The following is a 26,903-nucleotide window of genomic DNA, read 5'->3' on the forward strand; positions in this document are numbered from 1 at the left end:
TATTCATGCGGTCGGTGCCCAGGCCCCTCTGCGCTTTACTTACCAAACCTCTCTTCTTTCACCCCTCTCGCCCACCCTTGTTTAATCTGATTACCTCTGGATCAGGTTGTGCAGGCTGGCGCATGCGCACCAAAAGTCCCTGTTCCTCTGCCCATAATTGCCAATGCCGTGCGCACGCGCCGGGAATGTGAGGAGCGGCGAGGGCGCAGGATTGCAGACGGAGAGGAGGAGGTAATCAGATAAAACAAGGGCGGGCCAGAGGGGTGAAATAGTAGGGGTTTGGTAAGCAAAGAGCAGAGGGGCCTGGGCACCTTCAGAACCTAATTACCATATGGTATAAAAGTTTTTGGGGGAGCGATAGCCGATGGACTGCAATATGAAAGGTACCATAGTAATCTAGGGAAAGTAATGGAGAACCTGATCAGAGTGGTCTGTAATGGTCATATTTGGTGAAAGACTCCCTTTAAAGGGATGTACAGTAGTGACAAGTTATCCTATCCACAGAATAGGGGATAACTTATCACAAGAATAAGAACCTCGTAGCTATCAGAGCTCGATCTGCTGCTCCATTCATCAGAAAGTCCTCATTATCATGATCGGTGGGGGTCCCAGCAGTAGAACAGGGGATATGGAATTTGTCTCACTACCGGAATACCCCTTTAAGTTCCTATTAAAAGGGTTGTGCAGGTGTGTTATATCCATGACGTATCCTCAGCATAGGCTGTTTGAAGGCTGATCAGCTGTTTAAAGAGGAGGCACCACTCATTGCATTCACTACTTCCAAGGGAGACCATCTAGGTAGCATAATGAAGAGGAAGCAGCATTTGCATTGAGTGCCTCCTCCTCTTCAAACAGCTGAATGTTGGAGGTGCTAGGTGTCGGACTCCCACAGGTATCCTAAGGAAAGATCATCAATATAAATCCCTGCACAACCTCTAAGTCCTGTAATTTTGGGACTACTGCAGATAAGACTGTATCCAAAAGATAGGTCCCTGTTAAAAGTCACATCTAATTTATAGTGTCTGAAAACAGTAGAAGGACTAGCTTAGGTTGCCACTTTGCAGATTTGATCTAAGGATGCAGGGGCTCCCTCTGCCCAGGAAGTCGACAATGCTATTGTAGAATGAGCCTTCAAACATTCCGGAATACTGACACCTTTTGACAAGCAAGCCATAGTAAGTAATTTTTATCCAACGAGCAATAGTTCTTTTGCTTGCCGCTTGACCTTTATTTGGACCCTGAAATTGGACAAACAAATGGTCTGACTTTCTGAAAACCTCAGTGGTTTGCAGATATTGCAGAACACATCTCCGGATTGTGGACACTAGATTCTTTTGTAGATACCCCTTGATCACAAAAAGAAGACAGCGAGACTTCCTGTTGGCAATAGAATTGAGAGAATACCTTTGGTAAAAAGGAAGGAGAATGTTTTAAAACAACCCTATCTTCCAAGTAAAGAGGTTTACAAGAAAAGGCTTGGATTTCTCCTACTCTTCTGGCCGCAGTGATGGCGACTAAAGAAGGATGATCTAATAATTCTGACAGAACTAAATTAAGATCCCACTACGGTAGAGTGAAAAGATGATCTGATTATAGAAGCACCTTTAATAAACCTTTTAACTAATTCTGCTACCTTAAACCCCAAGAATGCTGAGCGGGCAGCTATCTGGACCTTTAAAGTACTTAATATAAATCCCATATCCAGGCCTTTAAGGAAAATCCAAAATAATCCTTACATCCGGGGCCATGAAAGGATCCCAGGAACAATCTGAAAATTGAAGGAAGGCCCTCCAGGTTCTGTTATATATTTTAGATGTTAACGGCTTTCTACTCTTTAAAAGAGTAGTAACAATCGTATCAGAAAGGCCGCTTGTTTTCAGGATGGCTCATTCAGAATCCAAGCAGATGTTGAACATTGGGGTGTACTGCAAGAACTTTTAGCAACAGATCTGGAACTTGAGGGAGACTCTAATAGTTTCCTTTCGACAACTGAAGAAGGAACGGAAACAAAGTTCTCTTGGGCCAGTAAGGGGCCAATAGAATCACATACCTGTTCTCCTCTGCTACTTTTACCAATGTTCTTGGGATGAGAGACAATGGAGGGAATACATACAAAAGGTCATATGACCAAGGTGCTGAAAAGGCATCCACCATGAAAGGATTGTCCTGATGAGATAGCAAACAAACAATCTACTTTTTTGTTGGTTTTTGATGCAAAGAGAGCCAACACTGGAATCCCCCATATTTTGCATATTTGATTGAATGTAGTCTTCTTTAGTGACCATTCTCCTTCCTTGAGGGTCTATCTGCTCAGGAAGTCTGCTAGTAAATTCTATTCCCTTTTAAGTGAACTGCTGACATTGATTACAGATGATTCTCGGCCAACCTGAAGATATCGGTTGCCACAAAGTATAGCATTTTACTCCTTGTTCCTCCCTGCTTGTAGATATATGCCACTGTAGTTACATTGCCTGGCAAGATTTTCACATTCTGAGTTGGAAGAAACCCTTTTAACAGCTATCAGGACTGCCGTTAAGTCTTTTACATTTGACGATGAGGATTAAGTCATGGTCTGATTCCAGAAGCCCTATCCTGAGCCACTTGCGTCCGTGGTTAAGATCTCATTTGTTTGACGCCATGAAACTCTCTGGTTTGAGCTATCACCACATGGATCGTTTTACCAACTTAGGATGGACCACTTTTTTGTCTAGAGAAAATTGACTTTCGTTCCAAGATGATAGAATAAAAGATTGAAGAATCCCGACATGAGCCTGTGCCATCACTGCTGGGATGGTTGCAGTTAGACCTAGAAATAGTCATGATGTCCCTTATAGGAGACACTTTCTGTATAAACTTTCCCCAAAGTTTGTTTATTTTCCTGAGGTAGAAAGGACATCATAAGATAAGAATCTAGTTTGATTCCTAAAAAGATCTTCTGCCTGCTTGGGTAGAGATCTGACTTTTCCACATTTATCATGCACCCTAAGGATTCCACTTTGATTATCTGGTCCCAAGAACATGTTCCGATTGGGATACTAATAGGAAGTCACCGACGTTAGGTATGAATAATATACCCTGCTGATGGAGATGATTCGAGACTTCGCTATGATGTTCGTAAAAATTCTTGGTGCCAAGGGGAGGCCGAAGGGAAGAACCTGAAACTGCAGGTGATAAAGCTGACCCTGTATGTGGATAGCTATTCTCATACACTTCGTGAATCGGAACATGATACTCAGCATCCGCTAGATCTAGTGTTACCATGAGACAGTCCCTGCTCCTGCCCATGCCCCCTGGAGGTTTATTGACACCTGGCATAGCACATGGATACTCTGTACCCATGTGATATGCCAGCATTAGCTGAGGGGAAGCCAAGAGTCCTGCATGTCAGCTCTTAGCTTAGCGAAGCAGGCACAGGCATTAGAGACATCTTATTAAAATTTTATTCAACAGTTTACTTTTTATTATTGCCCTGTGGGCTCCACTCAGCTTTTTTTAACCAGGAACATAGGGGAGTAAAAGCAAAATCTGAGCTTCTAAAAGTTGTTTCCCTTGAATAAAAGCTTTTATCATGAATCTTTCTGGTGGAAAGGCGTTTATTTTTTTATTTTAATTTTGCATTCATACTAAATTAGTGACAAAATCCAGCGTAAAGAAGATATATTTTTTCCCAGGCAGTGATGTAATTTTTAGTCTTCCTCCCACCTGAAATCTGGTGTAATGGGTTGGGTTGACTGGTGGGCTTGTTTTGGTTAAATTAGAAACCTCTTCCTTTCCCTTTTGAATGTTGCCAACCCAAAGAACTTTCTTTTTTCTTCTGGTTAGGTTTAGCATTTCTCTGCATTTGAAAGGAACTTCGTTGGTGAAAATATCCTGACTCCATAGGAAACCCCTTTTTCCAGTCTGACGCCCTTTCCACAATGTCGGCTAGAACAGGTCCAAATAGTCTATAACCTTCACAAGGAATGCTACACAACCTATTTTTAGATGTTGTGTCTCCAGACCAGGACCTTAACCAGATCCTTTTTCAGACTGCATTAGATAGAACAGCAGATCGTGCTGAGAGAGTCTTACAACATAAGCCGAAGCATCCTCAATGAAGTTTAAAGCTTGTTCCAATACTGGTAAGGATGCAATAATGTCCTCTTTTGGGTTACCTTAAGTTAAATGCTCTTCTAGCTGAGACAACCAAAGAGATAGATTCTTGTTCTATTTTTGGGCTCAACCGCAGACCAGAAGTTCGGGGCCACGGAACGGAAGTGCAGATGCAGCCAGCACACTTTTCCGGCCCCATTGAAACTTAATGAGTCCGCACCTGTTACGCATAATGGCGGAACGGATCCGTACCAAATTAATACGGACGTGTGAATAGACCCTAATGGTAGCACCTACTGTTTTTAACAGAGATTCTTCAATACCACATAGCGGTTGACAGAAGGCAGATTCAGAATCATAGGATATTTCACCTTCGTCTAGCTCTAAATCCTCATCTATTAAGAACGTTCAGTTTTTTAGGCAGACTGTTGATGTGATAAGCCAGATAGCTTTGCATCTATAGATGAGCATACTACTTCTTTAAAGGGGTTGTTTCATCATGGACTATGGGGGCATATTGCTAGGATAGGCCCCCATTGTCTTATAGGTTCGGGTCCCACCACTGGGACCCGCACCTATATCGAGAACGGAGCCCCACAAGTGAAGGAGGACGCACTGCCGCCCTCCATTCATTTTCTATGGGTCCGGTGAAAATAGCCGAGCGCTGGCTCAGCTATTTCCGTCAGCCCTATAGAAATCAATAGAAGCGGGGGCCACGCATACGCAGTACGCTCCCATTCACTTCTATGCGGAGCCCGCCTGATGGTGGCCGGACCAGAGTCCTCCAGTCACCACCTTGCGGAGCTCCATTCGATATAGGTGCAACCCACACCTATAAGACAATGGGGGCATAAACGAGCGATATGCCCCCACTGTCTATGATGAGACAACCCCTTTAATAAGGGATCTAAGGTTATCAATCATAGAGGGAGCTTCTTCTGAAACCACTTTTCCTGTAATTTAACACTTAATTGGTTTTTATAGGACGATGACAATAGTCTTCTAGAAAGAGCACATTTTTTGTTTTTTAGTAAAAGCACTCCAGTTTTACAGGCAGTTTGCCCTGAAAGACATACAAATTTGCTACGTAGCTGCAAAATTAGATAAATAAGAGCCTCCACCAAGAATAGCAAAAAAAAAAAAAAAAAAAAAAACTCCCTCTGGCCCTCATTACTCTCAACTAGTGCACAGGCCCAAGTCAAAAGAGGAGAAGGGAAAACGCTTTCCATGCTGAGAGCCCGAGGAGGATTCACACTCGTCTTGACAAAGTCAGCATCGTAGGGGAGAAACTTGGCGTCTGCAGATCCAGAACGCCGACTTGCCAGGCCTCCTCCTGTAGTCCAGCTATACGCCCAGTTTGTACTCTCCACTTCCGGGTTAAGGTGAGACACATGATCATGCCGTACACCCCAACGCACACCACTTTATGTCAAAACTCAGCACGTGGCCCTCGCCAACTGCGCACTTTCCTGCTGCCATGAAACAGGGAAAATTCGTCCCAAAGATTCCCTTAAGAGTTAATCATCGATCTTTCCTTCCGAAACACTTCACCCAAGCGGTGGCTGAGCCCAAGGCTGCCCATCTCCACATGACTTAAACAGAAGCAACAGTTAGGCAACACGCAGCTGCCCATATGCATCCTGAGCAATGTGCAGGGCATACAAACCCACAGGCTGCGCAACTTTTATAAACGTCAGGAGAGTGCCTGGATCTCTCCTAAACTTCTAGCTGACGTTATGGCTATTAAGAAGGCAGCCTTGAGCGTCAGGTGTTTTAGAGAAATGTCCTGTACTGGGGTAAATGGTGGTTTCATTAGTCCTTTCAGGAGCCGGTCTAAGTCCCACTGAGGGGCCCTAGGTGTTATGGATGGTCTTAATCTCGAGGCAGCCCTGGCCAGAAACTTCCACACAAACTGTATTTTTCACTCTATAAGACGCACCTAGGTTTTAGAGGAGGAAAATGTATTTATTTATTTTTCGTCAGATGTCAGCTCACACGCCCATTGTTAATCTGTCCCCTAATCAGACCTCAGAATAGACTGCCAAGTGAATGCCCCCATGCTCACCTCTCCTGCTCCAGACGCTGCTCCTTACAGCCAGCATTCTTCCTGTCGCACACTGTCGTGACAGCGTGATGTCACAGCGAGCAAACATCCTTACACTGTGCACAGTCACAGCACAGCGAACGGCCAAGGACCAGAAAGTGGTCAGTACAGAGCACTGCATTCACCGCTTCCCGGTCTTCCTGTACCAATTTGCACTTCCATAATGGAAGTGCTCATTAAGGTCTTATAGGGCGAAAAATATGATAGGTTTTTTATTGCCATTTTTTACTCTTTAGTGTTTTTACCACCTGGGGTTTTTGGTGCCTTTTGTGCAATAGAAATGCCAGCTCCAGATGTTAGTTGAAGGTCTGTACAAGGGCTGTTTGCTACTGGTGTTTTTGTTAACCCTTTCGGTAACTGTCCACTTTTCACCTTAAAGTCAAGACTGATTTTTGCTAAACTGATATGTCACTTTATGTTGTAATAACTTTGCAACACAGCAAGGGTTAACAGCAAAATAAACCTCAATATATATTACTCTAATTCTGCAGTTTACAGAAATACCCCATATGTGGCAGTAAACTGCTCTATGGGCACATGGCAGGGGTCAGAAGAAAAGGAGCGTCATATGCATTTTGGAGGCAGATTTTGCTAGAATGGGTTTAAGGCACCATTTTGTATTTGAAGAGACCCTGACGTACCCCTACAGTGAAAACCCTCAAAAAGTGACCCCATTTTGGAAACTACACCCCTTAAAGAACATATTAAGGGGGGTACTGAGCACTTTTACCCCCTAAGCATTTTACGGAATTCGGAAACACTTGGCTGCAAAAATGTAAAGTTTCGTTACTTCCAATAAAAATGTTGCTTTAGCCCCAAATTTTTCATTTTCACAAGGGGTACCAGAAAAGAAAAAAAAATAATAATAAAGCACCCCATAATTTGTTACCCATTTTCTCCTGAATACAGCAACACCCCATATGTTGTGCTAAACTGCAGTGGAGGCACATGGCAGGACTCAGAACGGAAGGAGCACCATATGGCTTTTGCAGAGCAGATTTTAAAGGATTGTTTATGGGTGCTATTGGTTTTTATTTAAAGGGCTTCTGTCACCCCACTAAACTTTTTTTTTTTTTTTTTTATGTAATTATAATCCCTATCCTGCAATATTGCTATACCTTATGTCATTATTAATTTTCGTTAAGCAGATTTTTGCAAAAAACTTACTTTTAAGTTCGCAAAAAACGTTGCTAACGTGCACCAGGAAGACCAAGACGCTGCCTTATACCACCGCAAAGCTGATGCAGGGTGAAAAATGAATCCCAAGAAGAGATGACCACTGGTTAGGTGTCCCAAACTCTGCTGGGTGGTGCCTTGCCCCGGGAGCAGAATGTCTAAGCAACTGCCAACGGATCCACCTGGAAACACCCCTTGGAGACCATCGAGCCCCTCCAAGGAACTCCAGGAATGACCAGGTAAGAATCCGCACGGCGGAAAGAGCAAACCTTCGAGCCCGAATCCATTCTGATGGAGAGCTCACTCTCACGAGGGAGAAGTAAAAAGAAGGGAAAACAATGTCCTTGTAGACGTGGAAGGTGGCGACTACCTTCAGCAAAAAAGAAGGCATTGGGAGGAGCACTGCCTTATGTGGGTATCTGACAAGAAAAACATACATACATACATACAAGAAAGGCGCTCCCAACTCCCGAATTCACTGGGTGGAAAAGCCTGCCCCCAGGAATGCCACCTTGCCAGAAAGAAAAAAGTGGGGAAGAAGACTTGCAGAGACGGGTCAAGTTCCTCACTGATACGACACCAAATGACCCACCAGTCGTATGGACGAAACCAGGTACCTGGCCCTAACCCTGGAAGCAGAACCAAAATCCCAGGCCACAGGATACATCTCTGCTAAAGAGAGAAGCTCCACGGAAGCGGTCAATTGGCAGACCGATAACACCAGAACCGTAGAGGCTTGCGGGGGGACTGAGAAGCTGGTTGATAAACCCCAGAAAAAAACGCCTGAATCAGGCACGCCCAACCGCAGGCCAAAGAACGAATACATTTGAGATGGGTAGAAGTAAAACTGATGTGAGAATCACCGGCAGTGAGAAGCTCTGTCAGCTACCATATATTGACAGTGTGGCAACACTGCTCTACGGAAATCTCGCCCAGACCAGGATAAAAGAAAGATTCCTGCCGGATGGAGTGCGATGACGACGTCCAACGCCCTACCCATACCTGAGACAACACTGGTCACATAGGAAATAAATTGTGATGGGATTCCAGAGCAGTGCCAGGCATAGCTACTGGCCAGTTAGACCGAAGGGAGAGACGAGCAACATTCAGCTCCAGAAAAGGTGTTCTGTTCCAGGAACGAAATGTCTATCAGCGGTGGTAAGGCGTGACCGCACCCCTGGACTCCCTGGCGTGGTATGTCTCTGTCTACCCACAGAATGGGCACTGAAAAAGCATGACCACCATCGCATTGACATGACCGTCATTACTCATGTCGTAAGAGGTAATTGCAGATAAAGGTAGTACCCCCAGGACCAATGGGAATGTTTCACCTGTAGAAAGAGGGATGTGGTAGGCATCGCAGCCCACCATCTGGGACCGGAACCAACACCCTGCGCCAATGCAGATTAGGGGAAAATAGTAACGTAGGAGCCACCAAGGCTTGCGGGGTGGCCTTCAACCCTGAGCCAGAAAAGGATGGAAGGAGAAAATAGGCCAGGGCTAAAGCCCATTCTCCATCTGAGACTGGTACTATACAGAAGCAGCCACAGGATGAGTGACAGCGCCAAACTCCGCCTGAGGAGGAACCCATGCAAGGGGAGCCACAAGGCTATGGCTAGCACCATATTCCAGCTGATGAGGGGGCCACACGACAGAGGTCACCGAATGCGGCACTAGAAGAATCCGCCACCGACGAAGGAGCTGTGGAGGGGGAACCATATGTTGTGACAACGCAAAGACCACTCGTACCGTAGTATCCACAGCATGCCCCGTCATCGCAAAACTGAGGGGAAGGCCTGAGGACTTGCCGTAGAAGTCATGGAACCATAGTGCCCCAGTTACATAGACCTAAAACACTCCACCAGGCAAGGGCACCGAACAAGAGCAACCGCCAAAGCCAGCGTCAGGGAAGAACCCCTACCTGAGGGGGACGCCTCACTGCAACAACTGTGGCCCCTAGCATTAGCGTAAAAGCTGCACCTACGGAGGAGAACACCCTGTAGTAGCTAAACCAGAGTGCCAGCATAACCACTTTCCCAGATAAGGGGGAGTGGAGCTAGAGAATACAGAGTCAATGCGACCCTCGACTCGCTGGAGCGGAATCACAATATTTTGTGCAATGGGGTACGCCCTCCATATTGTTGAGGACAAATACCATGACCGACTGGAACGGTGGAGGCCCATTGAAATGTGGGTCTCTAGGACACAAGTGTTGCCAGGTAACCCCCTGAGAGGACACAGGGTGACATTCATGCCCCAAACCAGCACCAGCAAGAAAAAGAGGATACAACTGGGAAATATCCACGGTATCCACTGGCGACACCCATATACCACTAGGTGAAGAGTATAGGGCACCCAGGAAGCTATCGCATCTAGAGCCATGGCATGAATTGCAGCATCCCAAGAAGCTTAGTTATTCCCCCTGTTAGCGATCACTAACGATAGGGTAATGTAACAGCAAGCATGGAGATGTCAATGTGACTGAAGAAATAACCTCCAATGGAAGTGCGATACACGCATAAGGAAGGGGGTAGCGTGGCAGTCAGAACCGTACCCAACGGTACTGGAAGTACCCCACCAATGGAGTTTGGCAATGCCTACGTCGAGCACTGCCTCAGTGGAAGTGCAACCACTCCGCAACTAAGGCGGAAAAACGCATATGGCAGGAACTGTATCCCGAGGAAGTGCAAGCACACCACCTAAGAAAAGTAGTGATGCATATGGCAGGAACTAAGTCCAATGGCAGAGAAATTACATCGCTTATGGACGGGGATAATGCATATGGCGAGTGAGAGTGCAATTACTCCACCTAAGAGAGGGGTAATGCATACAGTAAACACTGAAATCCGTGATAACACCATAACACCAGCTATGGAAGAGGCTAATGCATATGTTAAGTATTGTACCCCGTGGAAATGCAATTCCACCACCTACGGAAGGGGGAACGCCTGCAGACGGCACTGAAGCCAGCACTGAAGGAAGGAGGTAATGCATCAGGCAAGTAGCTTGTCCGATAGTAGTGCAAATACTCCGCCTAAGGAAGGGGTTACTGCATACGACAAAAACTGCTGTCTACCCTGGATGCAATCTTGGAAGATTGCGCTGGGTTCACGACAGAGTCCAAATCAATGATCCCCCCTTCGGACCGAACATCTCCAGGGAGAAAGGGTGCGTCTGAGCGTGACCCTGGGGAGGAAGGGTGGGGGTGGGAGGTGACCGAGGAGGAAAATATCCTGCTCTGGGCCGCTTGTGCGCAGTTCTACCTCTCAGAATCTTGCCGGTGGACGTTGCAGGCTGCGTCGGCAGAAACTATCAACCAAACTACCCGTGGGTGGAATGGGAATTCGAGGATCACTCACCGGATTGCGAAGGCACATACATACCTAGTCCCGTGTACTTACCCATCTTTCTCCTCTTCTCCCTCCCTTAGCAGACCGCAAGGTCACCTTTTCCAGCAGGGTCACCTCCTCAGCTGCTGGCACCGGAGTGGCAGGAGCGTCTTCTTTGGCGGACCTAGGTGACCCCTTGGCTGGCAGGAAGCTGGGCTGCCCTGGTCCTTCTTTTGCTTCTGTGGGGAGGTAGGCGGTCTGGATTCCGTCACCGGTCTTGCTCCCCGGGCCAACAGAGAGGCTGGGCGATAAGAAAAGAATCCATTAAGGAAGCCGCCCTGCATAAGGCAGGAAGGTCTGCCTCCTAACAGACTTGCTTTCTCCAGGCTGAAATGGGTATAGCCTGCAGGGGAGGAGCTAAGTCTTTTATCAGCCTAGTGTCGCCTCGTAGTGGCAGCAAAAAGCTATACCCACGGTCCTGTGTCCCCCAGTGATACCAGCGAGAAACTTCTGTATTGTAATGCATTTGCTGTAAGTGTATTACTCAATGTAATACACTTACAGCTTCCTGCCTGTGAGATCCAGGGGGCTGGATCTCACAGGCTCTCAGTCAAGGCAGCCACGATGCCTAAGGGTACTTTCACACTTGCGTTGTTTGATTCCGGCAGGCAGTTCCGTTGCCTGAACTGCCTGCCTGATCAGGCAAACAAACTGTATGCATGTCATTTGTTCAGACTGATCAGGCTCCTGATCACTCTGAAAAATGCCTGATCAGGCAGAAAGATGCATTGCAATACCGGATCCATTTTTTCCGGTGTCATTAGGCAAAACGGATCCGGTATTTACATTTTCTCATTTTTAAAAGGTCTGCGCATGCGCAGACCGGAACGACGGATCCAGCATTCCGGTATTTTGAATGCCTGATTCGGCACTAATACATTCCCATAGAAAAAAATTACAGATCCGGCATTCAGGCAAGTCTTCAGTTTTATTTCGCCGGAGATAAAACCGTAACATGCTACGGTTTTCTCTTTTGCCTGATCAGTCAAAATGACTGAAATGAAGACATCCTGATGCATCCTGAACGGATTACTCTCCATTCAGAATGCATGGGGATATGCCTGATCAGTTCTTTTCTGGTATAGAGCCCCTGTGACGGAACTCTATGCCGGAAAAGAAAAACGCCAGTGTGAAAGTAGCCTTAGGAAGACATCGGGCTGCCTTCTCTGCCATCGGGTCCCTGTCACAGCAGCACGGGGACCCAATGGCCACCCCGCACTCGGCAGGATCCCGCACATGCCGCAGTCAGCGCTGAGCACAGCAGTGCAAGGGTTAATACGACGTTATCTGTGTTTTCACCGATGCCGGCGCATACAGCTGGAGCTGATAGAGCGGGCGCTGGGATTTTTTACTCCGATACCCATGACGTACATGTACAGCACTGGTATCCTACGGGTTAATTAGGTGAAGGTTATTTATTTATTTATTTTCCCCTTTCTTTTTTCCCTTTTTTTTTTCTTGCTTGCTTAATTTCAATAATGCAGCATGCTGGAACTCGAATTTTTTTTTTCAGGCATTTTCCCATCTCCTCTATAAGGGGGGGGGGGGGGGGGGGGACACCAGTGGGCAAGCACACTGGCCCAGATTTACTAATACTAAAGATGGCATAAACTTAGCCAAATCAGCCAATTACTGATCGGCCTACTTTGAGACAGACTTTTACACCAGAATTGCACCAACAATTTTTTCGCACAATGGCACATCTTAGGCCCCCAACGCTTTACCTCAACGCTCCACTCAATTTCCTCTAAGCCCTGCTTGACAGAAAAAAAAAACGGTACAAATTCTAGATGCTCCAAAGTGTGCCACTTTAGACAGATTTTTGGCGCAGATACATTAGCAAATCTGGACCACTCGGCAAAAAAAGCCAAGAAAAATGTGGCAAAAAACACAGATGGCCAAAAACCCACATGTGATTATCCTACCATTGTTTTCTGCCCAAAAATTAATATGTCAGTGCAAGGACCCTTAAAACATAAAGAGAAACTCCATAAATTTAGCATCACTAATCGCAAAATAACGGTAAAGTGTCATTTTGACCACACAGCGAAAGCAAAAAAAACAAAAAACACAAACCAATAAAACAATGTTCAAATGGTCTTTTTTTCTAATTCCCCAAACAGACTACAGTTGTCTGCCCTCTGAGTTTCAGCAGTCTCTTCACAAGCTCCATTCCTACAGACACTGAAGAGCTTAACATTTTCTGTATGCAGGATCATAATTACTGCCAGGTAGAAAAAAACGTTGATTGAATTATGGGTAGTCTTAAAAGATAAGTCTTTAATTAGGTAATATTAAAATGATAGGCTCAACAATGAAATGTGTAATAACACAGACCTCTCATGGAGGACAAAAAGAAGAAAATTATTCCCTGCCAACTACAGTGAACTGGTCAGGTTTGAAAAAATGTGGAGCCAGGAGGTGTGAACACTGGCCCACTCGGAGGAGTGAGTTGGAGAACAAACAGGTGATAGATATATAGAGAGGGAGACAGATGCTGGGTCTCAAACCCTACATTAATCCCTGTGTTCAATCATATGTGCTCCTACCGTCTGACCCTAGATGGCCCTCAGACCTAATGTTTGACTGCCCAGCTTCGTCGGAAGTAAAAAGGACCAGTCACTTCTAGGAGATCAGATGCAATGAATAGAAAAGAAAGGATAGGTGCGGACCCCGGACCCGAGCTGAACACCGAGCAAGCTAAGTACTGCCTGTCATATATAGGATTGTGTCCCTTGCTGCCGCAGCATAACATTTATAGCTGAGATAGGCACAGACTGCCTGTCACCATTCACCGGAGGTCCTGGTGATATCTGAGTCCCCTGATGATCTGGCGCAAGCCAGTGAAACGCGTAGGGACAGGGACAAATTCTTTTGTCGTCATTTTTTCTTTTCTATTCATTGCATCTGATCTCCTAGAAGTGACTGGTCCTTTTTACTTCCGACGAAGCTGGGCAGTCAAACATTAGGTCTGAGGGCCATCTAGGGTCAGACGGTAGGAGCACATATGATTGAACACAGGGATTAATGTAGGGTTTGAGACCCAGCATCTGTCTCCCTCTCTATATATCTATCACCTGTTTGTTCTCCAACTCACTCCTCCGAGTGGGCCAGTGTTCACACCTCCTGGCTCCACATTTTTTCAAACCTGACCAGTTCACTGTAGTTGGCAGGGAATAATTTTCTTCTTTTTGTCCTCCATGAGAGGTCTGTGTTATTACACATTTCATTGTTGAGCCTATCATTTTAATATTACCTAATTAAAGACTTATCTTTTAAGACTACCCATAATTCAATCAACGTTTATATACTTTGGGCATCATTATATACAAGTGTGACCAGCTTCCTATTATAGGTTGTGTTCATATACTGCCAGGTAGAGCAGAGAGGAGGCTAAAGCTCACTGAAGCTCAGTGTTCTGATGTAACCGTCCTGCTGTGCCATTAGAACAGTTTTAGTTTCCACTTTCCACTAACGGAACGATGGCCCTCAAGACAAAAAGATCCATTATAAATAAGGAACAGTATTTGGTAACATTTATAATACAGAATTTTAGTATTCTCAATTTTATTAATTCCTAGAGAACCCCCTTAAAGTTTATGTTAACTCAAATACAGTGTGAACACATCAGCATATGCACTAGAAAAGCTCCTGACACGTACACCAAATGAAGCCATAAGCCCCCATTCACTTGTAGGCCAAAAGAGGGTAATTTACATGTCTGTCATGGTGGTATGTGCCGATATAGAAAAAATCGTAATAAAAAATAAAATAAGTAAAGTAGAGAGCATTGTTCAATGTACCTGTTCAACATCTGAAGCTGACTGAAGCTGAAGCCCCCATAATCGATGTTTTTGAGCAATAGGTGGCGACTGTAATTCCTCAGGAAGTTCAACAATGCTGGATCTAGCTAAAACTTCTGAATTTCCATAGTCAATATAACAGACTGCACACTAGATAAATTAAACATAAAACAAATTATTATTCACTAGTTTATTTAGTTCCATTTTACCAAAAATATAATCTATAGGTAATATTAAAAGCAGACATTCACCATATCTTATGCACCTCCTCAAACTCCGGGAACACAGAATTAAACCTCTGGCACACATTATGCATATGCATGCCACAGGTGTGCAATTGTTTTATGGGGCAGGCTCATTGCCTTCAGCAAAAGGGTGGCAGTATTTCTTAAACTGCACAGTTTATGAACTGTATATGTGCTGCTGGGAGGAAAGTGTATTGCGAGTGGACAAATGGCACCATTGTGAATAAAAGACGTGGAAACTGTGGAGCACCATGTGCCACTGATTGAGAGGTGAACGCCGACTATGAAGGTGCGCAAGGGCGGACTGACACTACAGTGGAGCAGCTCACCTCCAAAATGAACCAGGCGGCTTCCAGACATACAGTACAGACCAAAAGTTTGGACACACCTTCTCATTCAAAGAGTTTTCTTTATTTTCATGACTATTAAAATTGTAGATTCACACTGAAGGCATCAAAACTTTGAATTAACATATGTGGAATGATCTACTTCTCAAAAAAGTGTGAAACAATCAAAACTAGGTCATCTTCTAGGTTCTTCAAAGTAACCACCTTTTGCTTTCATTACTGCTTTGCACACTCTTGGCATTCTCTTGATGAGCTTCAAGAGGTAGTCACCTAAAATGGTTTTCCAACAGTCTTGAAGGAGTTCCCAGAGATGCTTAGCACTTGTTGGTCCTTTTGTCTTCACTCTGCGGTCCAGCTCACCCCAAACCATCTTGATTGGGTTCAGTTCCGGTGACTGGAGGCCAGGTCATCTGGCGCAGCACCCCATCACTCTCCTTTATTGTCAAATAGCCCTTACACAGCCTGGAGGTGTGTTTGGGGTCATTGTCCTGTTGAAAAATAAATGATGGTCCAACTAAACGCAAAGCGGATGGAATAGCATGCCGCTGCAAGATGCTGTGGTAGCCATGCTGGTTCAGTATGCCTTCAATTTTGAATAAATCCCCAATAGTGTCACCAGCAAAGCACCCCCACACCATCACACCTCCTCCTCCATTCTTCATGGTGGGAATCAGGCATGTAGAGTCCATCCGTTCACCCTTTCTGCGTCGCACAAAGACACAGTGGTTGGAACCAAAAATCTCTAATTTGGACTCAAAGCACAGATTTCCACTGGTCTAATGTCCATTCCTTGTGTTCTTTAGCCCAAACAAGTCTCTTCTGCTTGTTGCCTGTCCTTAGTAGTGATTTCCTAGCAGATAATCTACCATGAAGGCCTGATTCACACAGTCTCCTCTTAACAGTTGTTCTAGAGATGTGTCTGCTGCTAGAACTCTGTGTGGCATTGACCTGGTCTCTAATCTGAGCTGCTGTTAACCTGCGATTTCTGAGGCTGGTGACTCGGATAAACTTATCCTCCGCAGCAGAGGCGACTCTTGGTCTTCCTTTCCTGGGGCGGTCCGCAGGTGAGACAGTTTCTTTGTAGCGCTTAATGGTTTTTGTGACTACACTTGGGGACACTTTTAAAGTTTTCCCAATTTTTCGGACTGACCTTCATTTCTTAAAGTAATGATGGCCACTCGTTTTTCTTTACTTAGAATTTGTATTATGGCAAGAAAAAAGCAGCTAACAGTCTATTCAGTAGGACTATCAGCTGTGTATCCACCTGACTTCTCCACAACGCAACTGATGGTCCCAACCCCATTTATAAAAGGCAAGAAATCCCACTTATTAAACCTGACAGGGCACACCTGTGAAGTGAAAGCCATTTTAGGTGACTACCTCTTGAAGCTCATCGAGAGAATGCCAAGAGTGTGCAAAGCAGTAAACAAAGCAAAAGGTGGCTACTTTGAAGAACCTAGAATATGACATTTTCGGTTGTTTCATACTTTTTTGATAAGTATATAATTCCACATGTGATAATTCATAGTTTTGATGCCTTCAGTGTAAATCTACAATTTTCATAGTCATGAAAATAAAGAAAACTCTTTGAATGAGAAGGTGTGTCCAAACTTTTGGTCTGTACTGTATGACTAAAAAAACAGTTCATGAACCCTACTGCATATGGGGTTACAAAATAGACACATGGTCACTGCACCTCCGATTCTATTTTTGCAGCAATATCGGAATTGGGCCGCTGTTGATTCACAAAGGGTAGCCTTCGACGAGTCAAGTTTTCTGCTTCATCGAACTAATGGACGTTGGAGTGTCAGTCGCGGAACATCAGAGAACAAATACCCTGCCACCATTGCTGTTTTTTTTTTGCATTATCTGGGCTCACTCATCCATGTGGAAGGCGCATGGGAAGGGATTTTCCAGCATGACAATGCGACACAGCTAGAAATGTCTGACATTGGTTAGGAAAGCATGACCAAGACTTCAAAGTACCACACTGGTGCCCCAATTCCCCAGACTTGAACCCAACTGAGCATCTGTGGGACCACTTGATGGTCATGTTTGCTGTATGGATCCTCCCCCATGCACCCTCCAGCAGCTGTGGGATGCACTGCAGTCAGCATGGCTCTAGATACCTGTGACAACTACCAGGACTTTGAGCAATTCCCAGCACGTCTAGCTGGTGGTCATAATAATGTGACAAGACTGTGTATATAAATGTGGTAGCTCTAATCGTACTGAACAGGAGAATGAAAGGAACAGGTAAAAGTTTCACTGCACACTCTGTAAAAAAAAAAACTAAACCCATAGAACTATGGCACATGTGCGTTTTTTCCAGCTTCCCACAACACTGCATGCAATATTAAAGATTTATACCTTGAAAATTGGAGCTGGACCTAAAACGGATGGGATGTGTCATGAAGGACCTATATTGATTATGATCTGAAACGCGTAACACAAGTGTACCTGTGCATTGGTCATAGCCAGACCCTTATTTCTGATATTTGCAGACTCTATACTGACAGGGAATGTCCCACAGGATTGGAACATGGCAAATGTGGTGCCAATATTCAAAATGGGTCCAAAAACAGAGCCTGGAAACTATAGGCCGGTAAGTTTAACATCTGTTGTGGGTAAACTGTTTGAAGGTTTTCTGAGAGATGCTATCTTAGAGCATCTCAACGGAAATAAGCAAATTACGCCATATCAGCATGGCTTCGTGAAGGATCGGTCATGCCAAACTAATTTAATTTGTTTCTATGAGGAGGTAAGTTCTAGACTTGACAGCGGCGAATCAATGGATGTCGTATATCTGGACTTCTCCAAAGCATTTGACACTGTACCACATAAAAAGGTTAGTATATAAAATGAGAAAGCTCGAACTGGGAGAAAACGTCTATATGTGGGTAAGTAACTGGCTCAATGATAGAAAACAGAGGGTGGTTATTAACGGTACACACTCAGATTGGGTCACTGTCACTAGTGAGTACCTCCGGGGTCAGTATTGGGCCCTATTCTCTTCAATATATTTATTAATGATCTTGTAGAAGGCTTGCATAGTAAAGTATCAATTTCCGCAGATGACACTAAACTGTGTAAAGTAATTTACACTGATGAGGAAAGTATACAACTACAGAGGGATCTGGATAGATTGGAGGCTTGGGCAGATAAGTGGCAGATGAGGTTTAACACTGACAAATGTAAAGTTATGCACATGGGAAGGAATAATGCAAGTCATCCGTACATACTAAATGGTAAAACACTCTGTAACACTGACATGGAAAAGGATCTAGGAATTTTAATAAACAGCAAACTAAGTTGCAAAAACCAGTGTCGGGCAGCTGTTGCCAAGGCCAATAAGATAATGGGTTGCATCAGAAGGGGCATAGATGCCCGTGATAAGAACATAGTCCTACCACTTTACAAATCGCTAGTCAGACCACACATGGAGTACTGTGTACAGTTCTGGGCTCCTATAAACAAGGCAGACATAGAGCTGGAGAAGGTCCAGGAGGGCAACTAAAGTAATAACTGGAATGGGGCAACTACAGTACCCTGAAAGATTATCAAAATTAGGGCTATTCACTTTAGAAAAAAAGACGACTGGAGGGGAGATCTAATTAATATGTATAAATATATCAGGGGTCAGTACAGAGATCTCTCCCATCATCTATTTATCCCCAGGACTGTGACGAGGGGACATCCTCTACGTCTGGAGGAAAGAAGGTTTGTACACAAACATAGAAGAGGATTCTTTACGGTAAGAGCAGTGAGACTATGGAACTCTCTACCTGAGGAGGTGGATGGTGAGTACAATAAAGGAATTCAAGAGGGGCCTGGATGTATTTCTGGAGCGTAATAATATTACAGGCTATAGCTTCTAGAGAGGGGTCGTTGATCCAGGGAGTTATTCTGATTGCCTGATTGGAGTCGGGAATGAATTTTTAATTCCCCTAAAGTGGGGAAAATTGGCTTCTACCTCACAGTTTTTTATTTTTTTGCCTTCCTCTGGATCAACTTGCAGGATAACAGGCCGAACTGGATGGACAAATGTCTTTCTTCGGCCTTATGTACTATGTTACTATGTTACTTTATTCAAGCAGGTTTTGAAATATTCCAATGCACAGGTACACTTGTTAGGGCTCTTTCACACCTGCGTTCTTTTCTTCCGGCATAGAGTTCCGTCGTCGGGGCTCTATGCCGGAAGAATCCTGATCAGTTTTATCCTAATGCATTCTGAATGGAGAGAAATCCGTTCAGGATGCATCAGGATGTCTTCAGTTCCGGACCGGAACATTTTTTGGCCGGAGAAAATACCGCACCATGCTGCGCTTTTTGCTCCGGCCAAAAATCCTGAAGACTTGCCGCAAGGCCGGATCCGGAATGAATGCCCATTGAAAGGCATTGATCCGGATCCGGCCTTAAGCTAAACGTCGTTTCGGCGCATTGCCGGATCCGACGTTTAGCTTTTTCTGAATGGTTACCATGGCTGCCGGGACGCTAAAGTCCTGGCAGCCATGGTAAAGTGTAGTGGGGAGCGGGGGAGCAGTATACTTACCGTCGGTGCGGCTCCCGGGGCGCTCCAGAGTGACGTCAGGGCGCCCCAAGCGCATGGATCACGTGATTGCATGGCACATCATCCATGCGCATGGGGCGCTCAGACGTCATTCTGGTGCGCCCCGGGAGCCGCACGGACGAAGTATACCGCTCCCCACTACTACTATGGCAACCAGGACTTTAATAGCGTCTTGGCTGCCATAGTAACACTGAAAGCATTTTGAAGACGGATCCGTCTTCTAATACTTTCAGTTCACTTGCGTTTTTCCGGATCCGGCGTGTAATTCCGGCAAGTGGGGTACACGCCGGATCCGGACAACGCAAGTGTGAAAGAGGCCTTACGCGTTTCTGACCATAATCAATATAGGTCCTTCATGACATTACTCAAAAGAGTGCAATTTATATGCCGCACCCACACCTGACTATGAAATCAGGAAATTGCGTGGCTCCGACATACCCAGTGCAATCAAGTCCACATGCGGTAATTACAAAAAAAAAAAAAGCACATATCGATCATACATTATATAATAAAACTATGTGCACTTCATTACTATTAGTAATACATGTTATTCACTGCCGACTGGCTTGATAAAAATTCTCTCAAGAAGAAAACATCCATCCTAATAATGCAGTATGAGATCATGTCTTATTTAACCCCTGCGGGTGACGTGTAGCCAACTGGAACATTCAGTATGCCTCTGTTGAGTAACTTCCTTCTCAAATCTCCTCCTCTGATCGGAACTGCTACTCTCCCAATGCCTTGCGCTCTCAGTTTGGAAGTATCCCCACCATGACAAACCACAAAGTGTAAACTTAACGCAGACACATTGCGGTTCTCATGGTGGGGCACATCAGAAGTGCGTTTACGTATTCTCCCCTTTATCTGGTTAGAGGTACATTCCACGTATTGTAGCCGACAATCAATACACGTAATCAAATAGATTGCATTCATAGTGTTGCAATTAAGATAGGATTTGATGGGAAATTCCTTGTCATTTACAGTATATTTAAAATGGTTGGTGACCTGCATGTGGCTACAGCAGATGCATCTGCCATGACCACATTGTGCTGTTCCATGTAGGATTCGAAACTCCAGGCTCCTTGAATAGACTGGGACTGAGTGTTTAGCCAAGGGTCAGGGCTTTACGTGCTGAACACCTAATGCCCTCCTCCACTATGCCTGACCACTGATTATCATATGTTAGGAGAGCTAAATTGTTTTTTTTTTTTATTATTTTACATATTGCATCATATTGCTCACTATATTGGGTGACAAAAGTTGTGGCATTGTTCTCAATACAGCTCTGCCCATGTCTATTAGTGGCTTTTTTCTCAGGAAAAATAAGTGTGTTTCTCTCCATTTTAAATACCTGTTTATAGTGGTTTGATGTTGCTTTTCTAGAATACGTCCTACATGCAAGCCTCCTCATAATGTTATTGGCCTCAAGATTGAAGGAAATATCATCCGTGCAATTCCTTTTAGCCCTAATAAATTCACCCATCAGGATATTATGAATAACATGGGGTAGATGACAGGAGGATGCATGGAGTATGGTGTTACCTGCCGTATTTTTCCTATAGGTACATGTAGGGACTGATGACGCATCTATATCCCCCCTCAGGCACAAATCCAGAAAATTTATAGTATCCAAATCATGGTGGACATCCAATGTGATGGAGTCCACACATAAATTTAAGTAGCTAGTGAACAGCAGTATGGCTGCCACATCACCAGACCAAACCAATAGCAGGTCATCGATGTAGCGGCCATACCACTGCACACAGCCACCAAAAGGGAGAGTGGCGATGAGGAGAAAGATCCTCTCCCACCATGCCATAAATATATTAGCTATGGAGGGAGAGAAGTTAGCCCCATCGACACTCCCGAGATCTGTAAGTAAAAATCATTATTGAACATAAAAAAATAAAATAAATTGTGTCTGAGGAGAAAGTCAACAGTTGTACCCGTAAATTCCTGCAGTTCTCTAGTATAATTGCTGTATACATCAAGGAACCAGGCCAGTGCACTCAGGGCCAGATCATGGGGTATATTTGTGTACAGGGACACCACATCCGCGTTAATCCATCTGAACCCCTCACACCATTTAAGTTCAGAGAAAGCCAGTAGCACAGACCTGGTATCCTTCAGAAACCCAGGGATCAGAGGAATCAAATGGTTGTAGTAGAGAATCTACCCACTCGGAAAGTTTTTCTGAGAAGGATACAATCCCCGCCACTATAGGTCTTAATGGGAGGAGGGAAAAAACACCCTTATGGATTTTCGGCAGGGCATGAAAAATTGAGAAGACTGGATTGCGTAAATATACAGTCGTGGCCAAAAGTTTTGAGAATTACAAATATTGGAAATTGGAAAAGTTGCTGCTTAAGTTTTTATAATAGCAATTTGCATATACTCCAGAATGTTATGAAAAGTAATCAGATGAATTGCATAGTCCTTCTTGGCCATGAAAATTAACTTAATCCCCAAAAAACCTTCCCACTGCATTTCATTGCTGTCATTAAAGGACCTGCTGAGATCATTTCAGTAATAGTCTTGCTAACTCAGGTGAGAATGTTGACGAGCACAAGGCTGGAGATCATTACGTCAGGCCGATTGGGTTAAAATGGCAGACTTGACCTGTTAAAAGGTGGGTGAAGCTTGAAATCATTGTTAACTCCATTGTTAACCATGGTGACCTGCAAAGAAACACTTGCAGCCATCATTGCGTTGCATAAAAATGGCTTCACAGGCAAGGATATTATGGCTACTAAGATTGCACCTCAATCAACAATTTATAGGATTATCAAGAACTTCAAGGAAGGAGGTTCAATTCTTGTTAAGAAGGCTTCAGGGCGTCCAAGAAAGCGCCAGGATCGTCTCCTAAAGAGGATTCAGCTGCGGGATCGGAGTGCCACCAGTGCAGAGCTTGCTCAGGAATGGCAGCAGGCAGGTGTGAGCACATCTGCACGCACAGTGAGGCAAAGACTTTTGGAAGATGGCCTGGTGTCAAGAAGGGCAGCAAAGAAGCCACTTCTCTCCAAAAAAACTTCAGGGACGGATTGATTTTCTGCATAAAATATGGTGAATGGACTGCTGAGGACTGGGACCAAGTCATATTCTCAGATGAAGCCTCTTTCCGATTGTTTGGGGCATCAGGAAAAAGGCTTGTCCGGAGAAGAAAAGAGTATTACACTCACCGGTAATCCGGTTTCCTGGAAGTCTCCATGACACCAAGTCCTGAGATTGACTTCCTTCTGATTGGACAGGAAAAACACAGAGAGGGGTTAAAAACCCCACCCCCTCCCTTCATCGCCAGTGTATTATAACGAAAACCCCAGGATAAAAGGATCATAGATATTAGCAGAAAAACCAAGGGTGGGATGTATGTGGTGTCATGGAGACTTCCAGGAAACCGGATTACCGGTGAGTGTAATACTCTTTTCCCCAGTCGTCTCCATGACACCAAGTCCTGAGAAAATATCAAAGATACTATTAGGGGGGGGACGACTGCAGAAAGGACCTTACGTCCAAATCTTAGGTCATCGTTAGCAGCTAAATCTAGTCTGTAGTGTTTAGTGAAAGTATGAACTCTTTTCCAGGTTGCGGTCCTGCAAATCTGTTGTAAGGAGGCTGAAGCTTTCTCCGCCCAGGAGGCGGCCATGCCTCTCGTGGAATGTGCCTTAAGGGAAGCAGGGACATCTTTTCCCTGAGCTTTATATGCTTCGGAGATGGCCATCTTAATCCATCTGGAGATGGAACTTTTCGCCGCTTTTTTCCCCTTGTTAGGACCTGAAAATTGGACAAAAATTTTTGTCTATTCTCCAATGACTGGTAGCTTCCAGGTACTTTAAGACCGCTCTCCGAACGTCTAGTGTATGGTAAGTGATTTACTGATAATTTTTCGGATCGTCACAGAATGAAGGAAGAACAATGTCTTGAGACCTATGGAAGGTCGAAACTACCTTGGGGAGGAAAGCCGGATCTAGTCTGAAAATTAACTTGTCCTGAAATATAGAAAGGAATGGTTCTTGGATGGACAAGGCCTGTAGCTCACAGACCCTTCTGGCTGAAGTTATTGCCACCAAAACAATTGTTTTAATGGTAAGCAATTTGATATGGCTAGAGTCCAGAGGTTCAAACGGATCAAAGGTTAGACCCCCTAGTACCGTATTGAGGTTCCATGGTGCCACCATGTTTCTAATGGTAGGTCTGATCCTATCTGCTGCCTTAAGGAATCTGGATATCCAGGGATGTTCCGTTAGCTTGGTATTAAAAAGTGCCCCTAGAGCTGATACCTGAACCCTAAGGGTACTGGGGGATAGACCTAAATCTAGCCCCTCCTGAAGAAAATCCAGAATAAGTGGGATGTTGGCTCTGAACTGGTTAAAGGAGGTTCCAGACCAATCAGCAAATTTTTCCCATATTTTTAGATATTGGTCGTTGGTACTTTGTTTCCTGCCAAGGAGTAAGGTATTTACTACTTTTTTAGATAGACCCAACTTTAATAAAGTTGGATTCTTCAGAATCCAGGCTGTTTTAGTATTTTTAGGTCTGGGTGAGAAATGGGTCCTTGACTTAGAAGGTCCAGCCTCCGAGGTAGAAGAGGGGCTTCTATGCTGAGGGCTTTCAAGAGAGAACCAACTTCTCTTGGGCCAGAAGGGGGTTATCAGAATCAGGGTACAACTTTCTTTTAAGAACTTCTGTAACACTCTGGGGATGAGTGGAAACGGGGGAAACGTGTAGACCAGGTCCGTTGTCCAATTCTGGTTGAAGGCGTCTACTGCCCGAGGATGATCCCTGGGGTTGAGGAAGAACTGGTCTAGTTGATGATTTCTCCTGGATGCAAATAGGTCTACCGTCGATCTGCCCCATTTCTTTGCGATCAGGTGGAAGGTTTCCGGTGCTAACATCCATTCTCCTGGGTCTAGTCTGTGCCGGCTTAGGTAGTCGGCCTGAACGTTTAAGGCTCCCTTCAGATGGACCGCTGACAGAGACTGTATGTTCTCTTCTGCCCAGGAAAAGATTTTGTTTGCCAGGCTCTGCAGTAGGCGATGCCTCGTGCCTCCCTGGTGTTGGATGAAGGCCACCGCTGTAGCGTTGTCCGAGTAGACTAGGACATGACGACCCCCTGCCAATTGACTCACGTGTTTCAGTGCTTCCCACACTGCCCTCAGTTCCTTGAAATTTGAGGATTGTTGTTTCACATAACTCTTCCATGTTCCCTGGTAGGAGTTCCCCTGGACAACCACTCCCCAACCGTGAAGGCTGGCATCTGTTGTAATGACTAGAGGGAGATCTTGTGCCCAGAATATCCCATTCTCTAGGTTGGATTTGATGAGCCACCAATTTAGTGATTTTTTGGTCTTTGAATCTAGGAATATTTGTCTTTCTAGAGTTAGTTGTGATCTGTTCCAATTGTCTAAAATGAACTTCTGGAGTGGCCTTAGATGGAAATGTGCCCAGGCCACTGCTGGAATACAGGCTGAAAGGCTCCCTAACACCTGCATGGCCTGTCTTATAGAACAGAATTTTTCCTTCTTGAACTTCCTTAAAGTTGTCTGAAGTTTTACTATCTTTTGGGGTGGAAGAAAGGATCTTTGGGAAATTGTGTCTAGTGTTATGCCCAAAAATACCTTCTGTTTGGTCGGGATTAAATCCGATTTTTCCCAATTGATGAGCCAACCTAGGCTCTGTAGATGATCCAGGACTAACCCGAGATGGATTTCCAGGGTCTCTATGTTGTCTGCCACTACCAGTAGTTCGTCCAGATAGGGGATCACACAGACTGCCTTTTCTCTCAGAGTTGTCAAGGCTTCCGCCATTATTTTCGTGAAAACCCTTGGGGCAGAAGAGATCCTGAAGGGGAGACACCTGAACTGAAAATGTTGAACCTTTCCCTCCAACTCTATCGCGAACCTTAGGAACTTCCTTTAAGGCATCGCTTAAATCTATTGTGGCCATCACCGCATTCCTCTTTAAGAGTTTCACTGCCGACCTTAGAGTCTCCATTTTGAATTTTTGGTATCTCACATATTTGTTTAGATATTTCAAATTTATGATCACTCTGAATTTCCCGTTTGGTTTCCTTATGATGGAGACGGGAATAGAATCCCAGTCCCGTCTGATTTTTTGGGATGGGCTCTATCGCGGCCAAGGTTAACAAGTTCTTTATGTCGTTTTTTAAGGTAATAATTTGGGATGGGGGAAGGGTAGTGATCACATACTTCTGTGGAGGGGGAGAGAGTAGATCTATTAAATAACCCTCTTTTATAATATTTAAGATCCACAAGCTGCTTGTTATGTGCTCCCAAGATCCTAGAAAGGAGCTGAGTCTTCCCCCCACTGGTATGGCGTCATTGCTTACTGATGGATGTGGAGGCCTCGGCACGATTTGGGTTGAAGAGGAAATTTCTCCCCCTGCCTCCCTTCGCATAGCTCCACCTCCCAGTCTTCCCTTTATCTTTTTTATTCTCGGGCTGAAAAAAAAAAAAAAATCGGTCACGAAAGGGCTGCCTTTTTTGTTTAGGTCTCTCCTCTGGAAAACCCCTTTTTTTATTTGTTGCGTTCTCTAAGATTTTGTCTAAATCTTCTCCAAACACATACTGTCCATGGAAGGGGAGTGCAATTAATTTATTCTTAGACGTGATATCTCCGGACCACGCTTTAAGCCATAGTGCCCGTCTCGCTGCATTAGAAAGAACAGCTGTACGGGCGGACAATTTAACTGACTCGGCTGCTGCGTCTGCCAAAAAAAGAGGTTGCCATTTTTAATAAAGGCAAGCTCTCTAAAATTTGGTCGCGCGATGTTTTGTTGACCAGATGTATCTCCAGCTGTTCTAGCCAAAGGTTTAGAGTTCTGGCCACACACGTAGCGGCAACGCCCGGTTTGAGAAGGGCCGCCGTAGTTTCCCAAGTCTTTCTTAAAAGACTCTCTGCTTTCCTGTCTAGAGGATCTTTTAACTGTGCTGAGTCCTCGAAAGGTAAGGCCGTATGTTTTGCTACCTTGGCGACTGGCGCGTCTACTTTTGGTATGGTCTCCCAGTCAGTACAGTCCTCCTGGCTAAAGGGGTAGCGCCTCTTAATTCCCCTTGGGATAAAGGATCCCTTATCCGGTTTTTCCCACTCTGACCGAATTTCTGGACACTGTCTGGAACTGGGAAAACCGCCTTCTTCCTCTCTCCTAGGCCTCCAAAAA

The 26,903-nt window shown here is 44.8% G+C and overlaps 1 protein-coding gene across 1 annotated transcript in view; it reads right to left on the minus strand.

Annotated features, from left to right (window-relative positions):
• Window positions 1-26,903, minus strand: part of STK31 (serine/threonine kinase 31) — a 250,414-nt gene that overhangs the window by 155,096 nt on the left and 68,415 nt on the right. The window contains exon 7 of the mRNA XM_044295539.1: window positions 14,565-14,714. Within this exon, the coding sequence (XP_044151474.1) occupies window positions 14,565-14,714 (150 nt within the window). The remainder of the gene's footprint in view (window positions 1-14,564; window positions 14,715-26,903) is intronic.

The sequence above is a fragment of the Bufo gargarizans genome, chromosome 5 (assembly GCF_014858855.1).
Source record: "Bufo gargarizans isolate SCDJY-AF-19 chromosome 5, ASM1485885v1, whole genome shotgun sequence".
Taxonomy (NCBI): domain Eukaryota; kingdom Metazoa; phylum Chordata; class Amphibia; order Anura; family Bufonidae; genus Bufo; species Bufo gargarizans.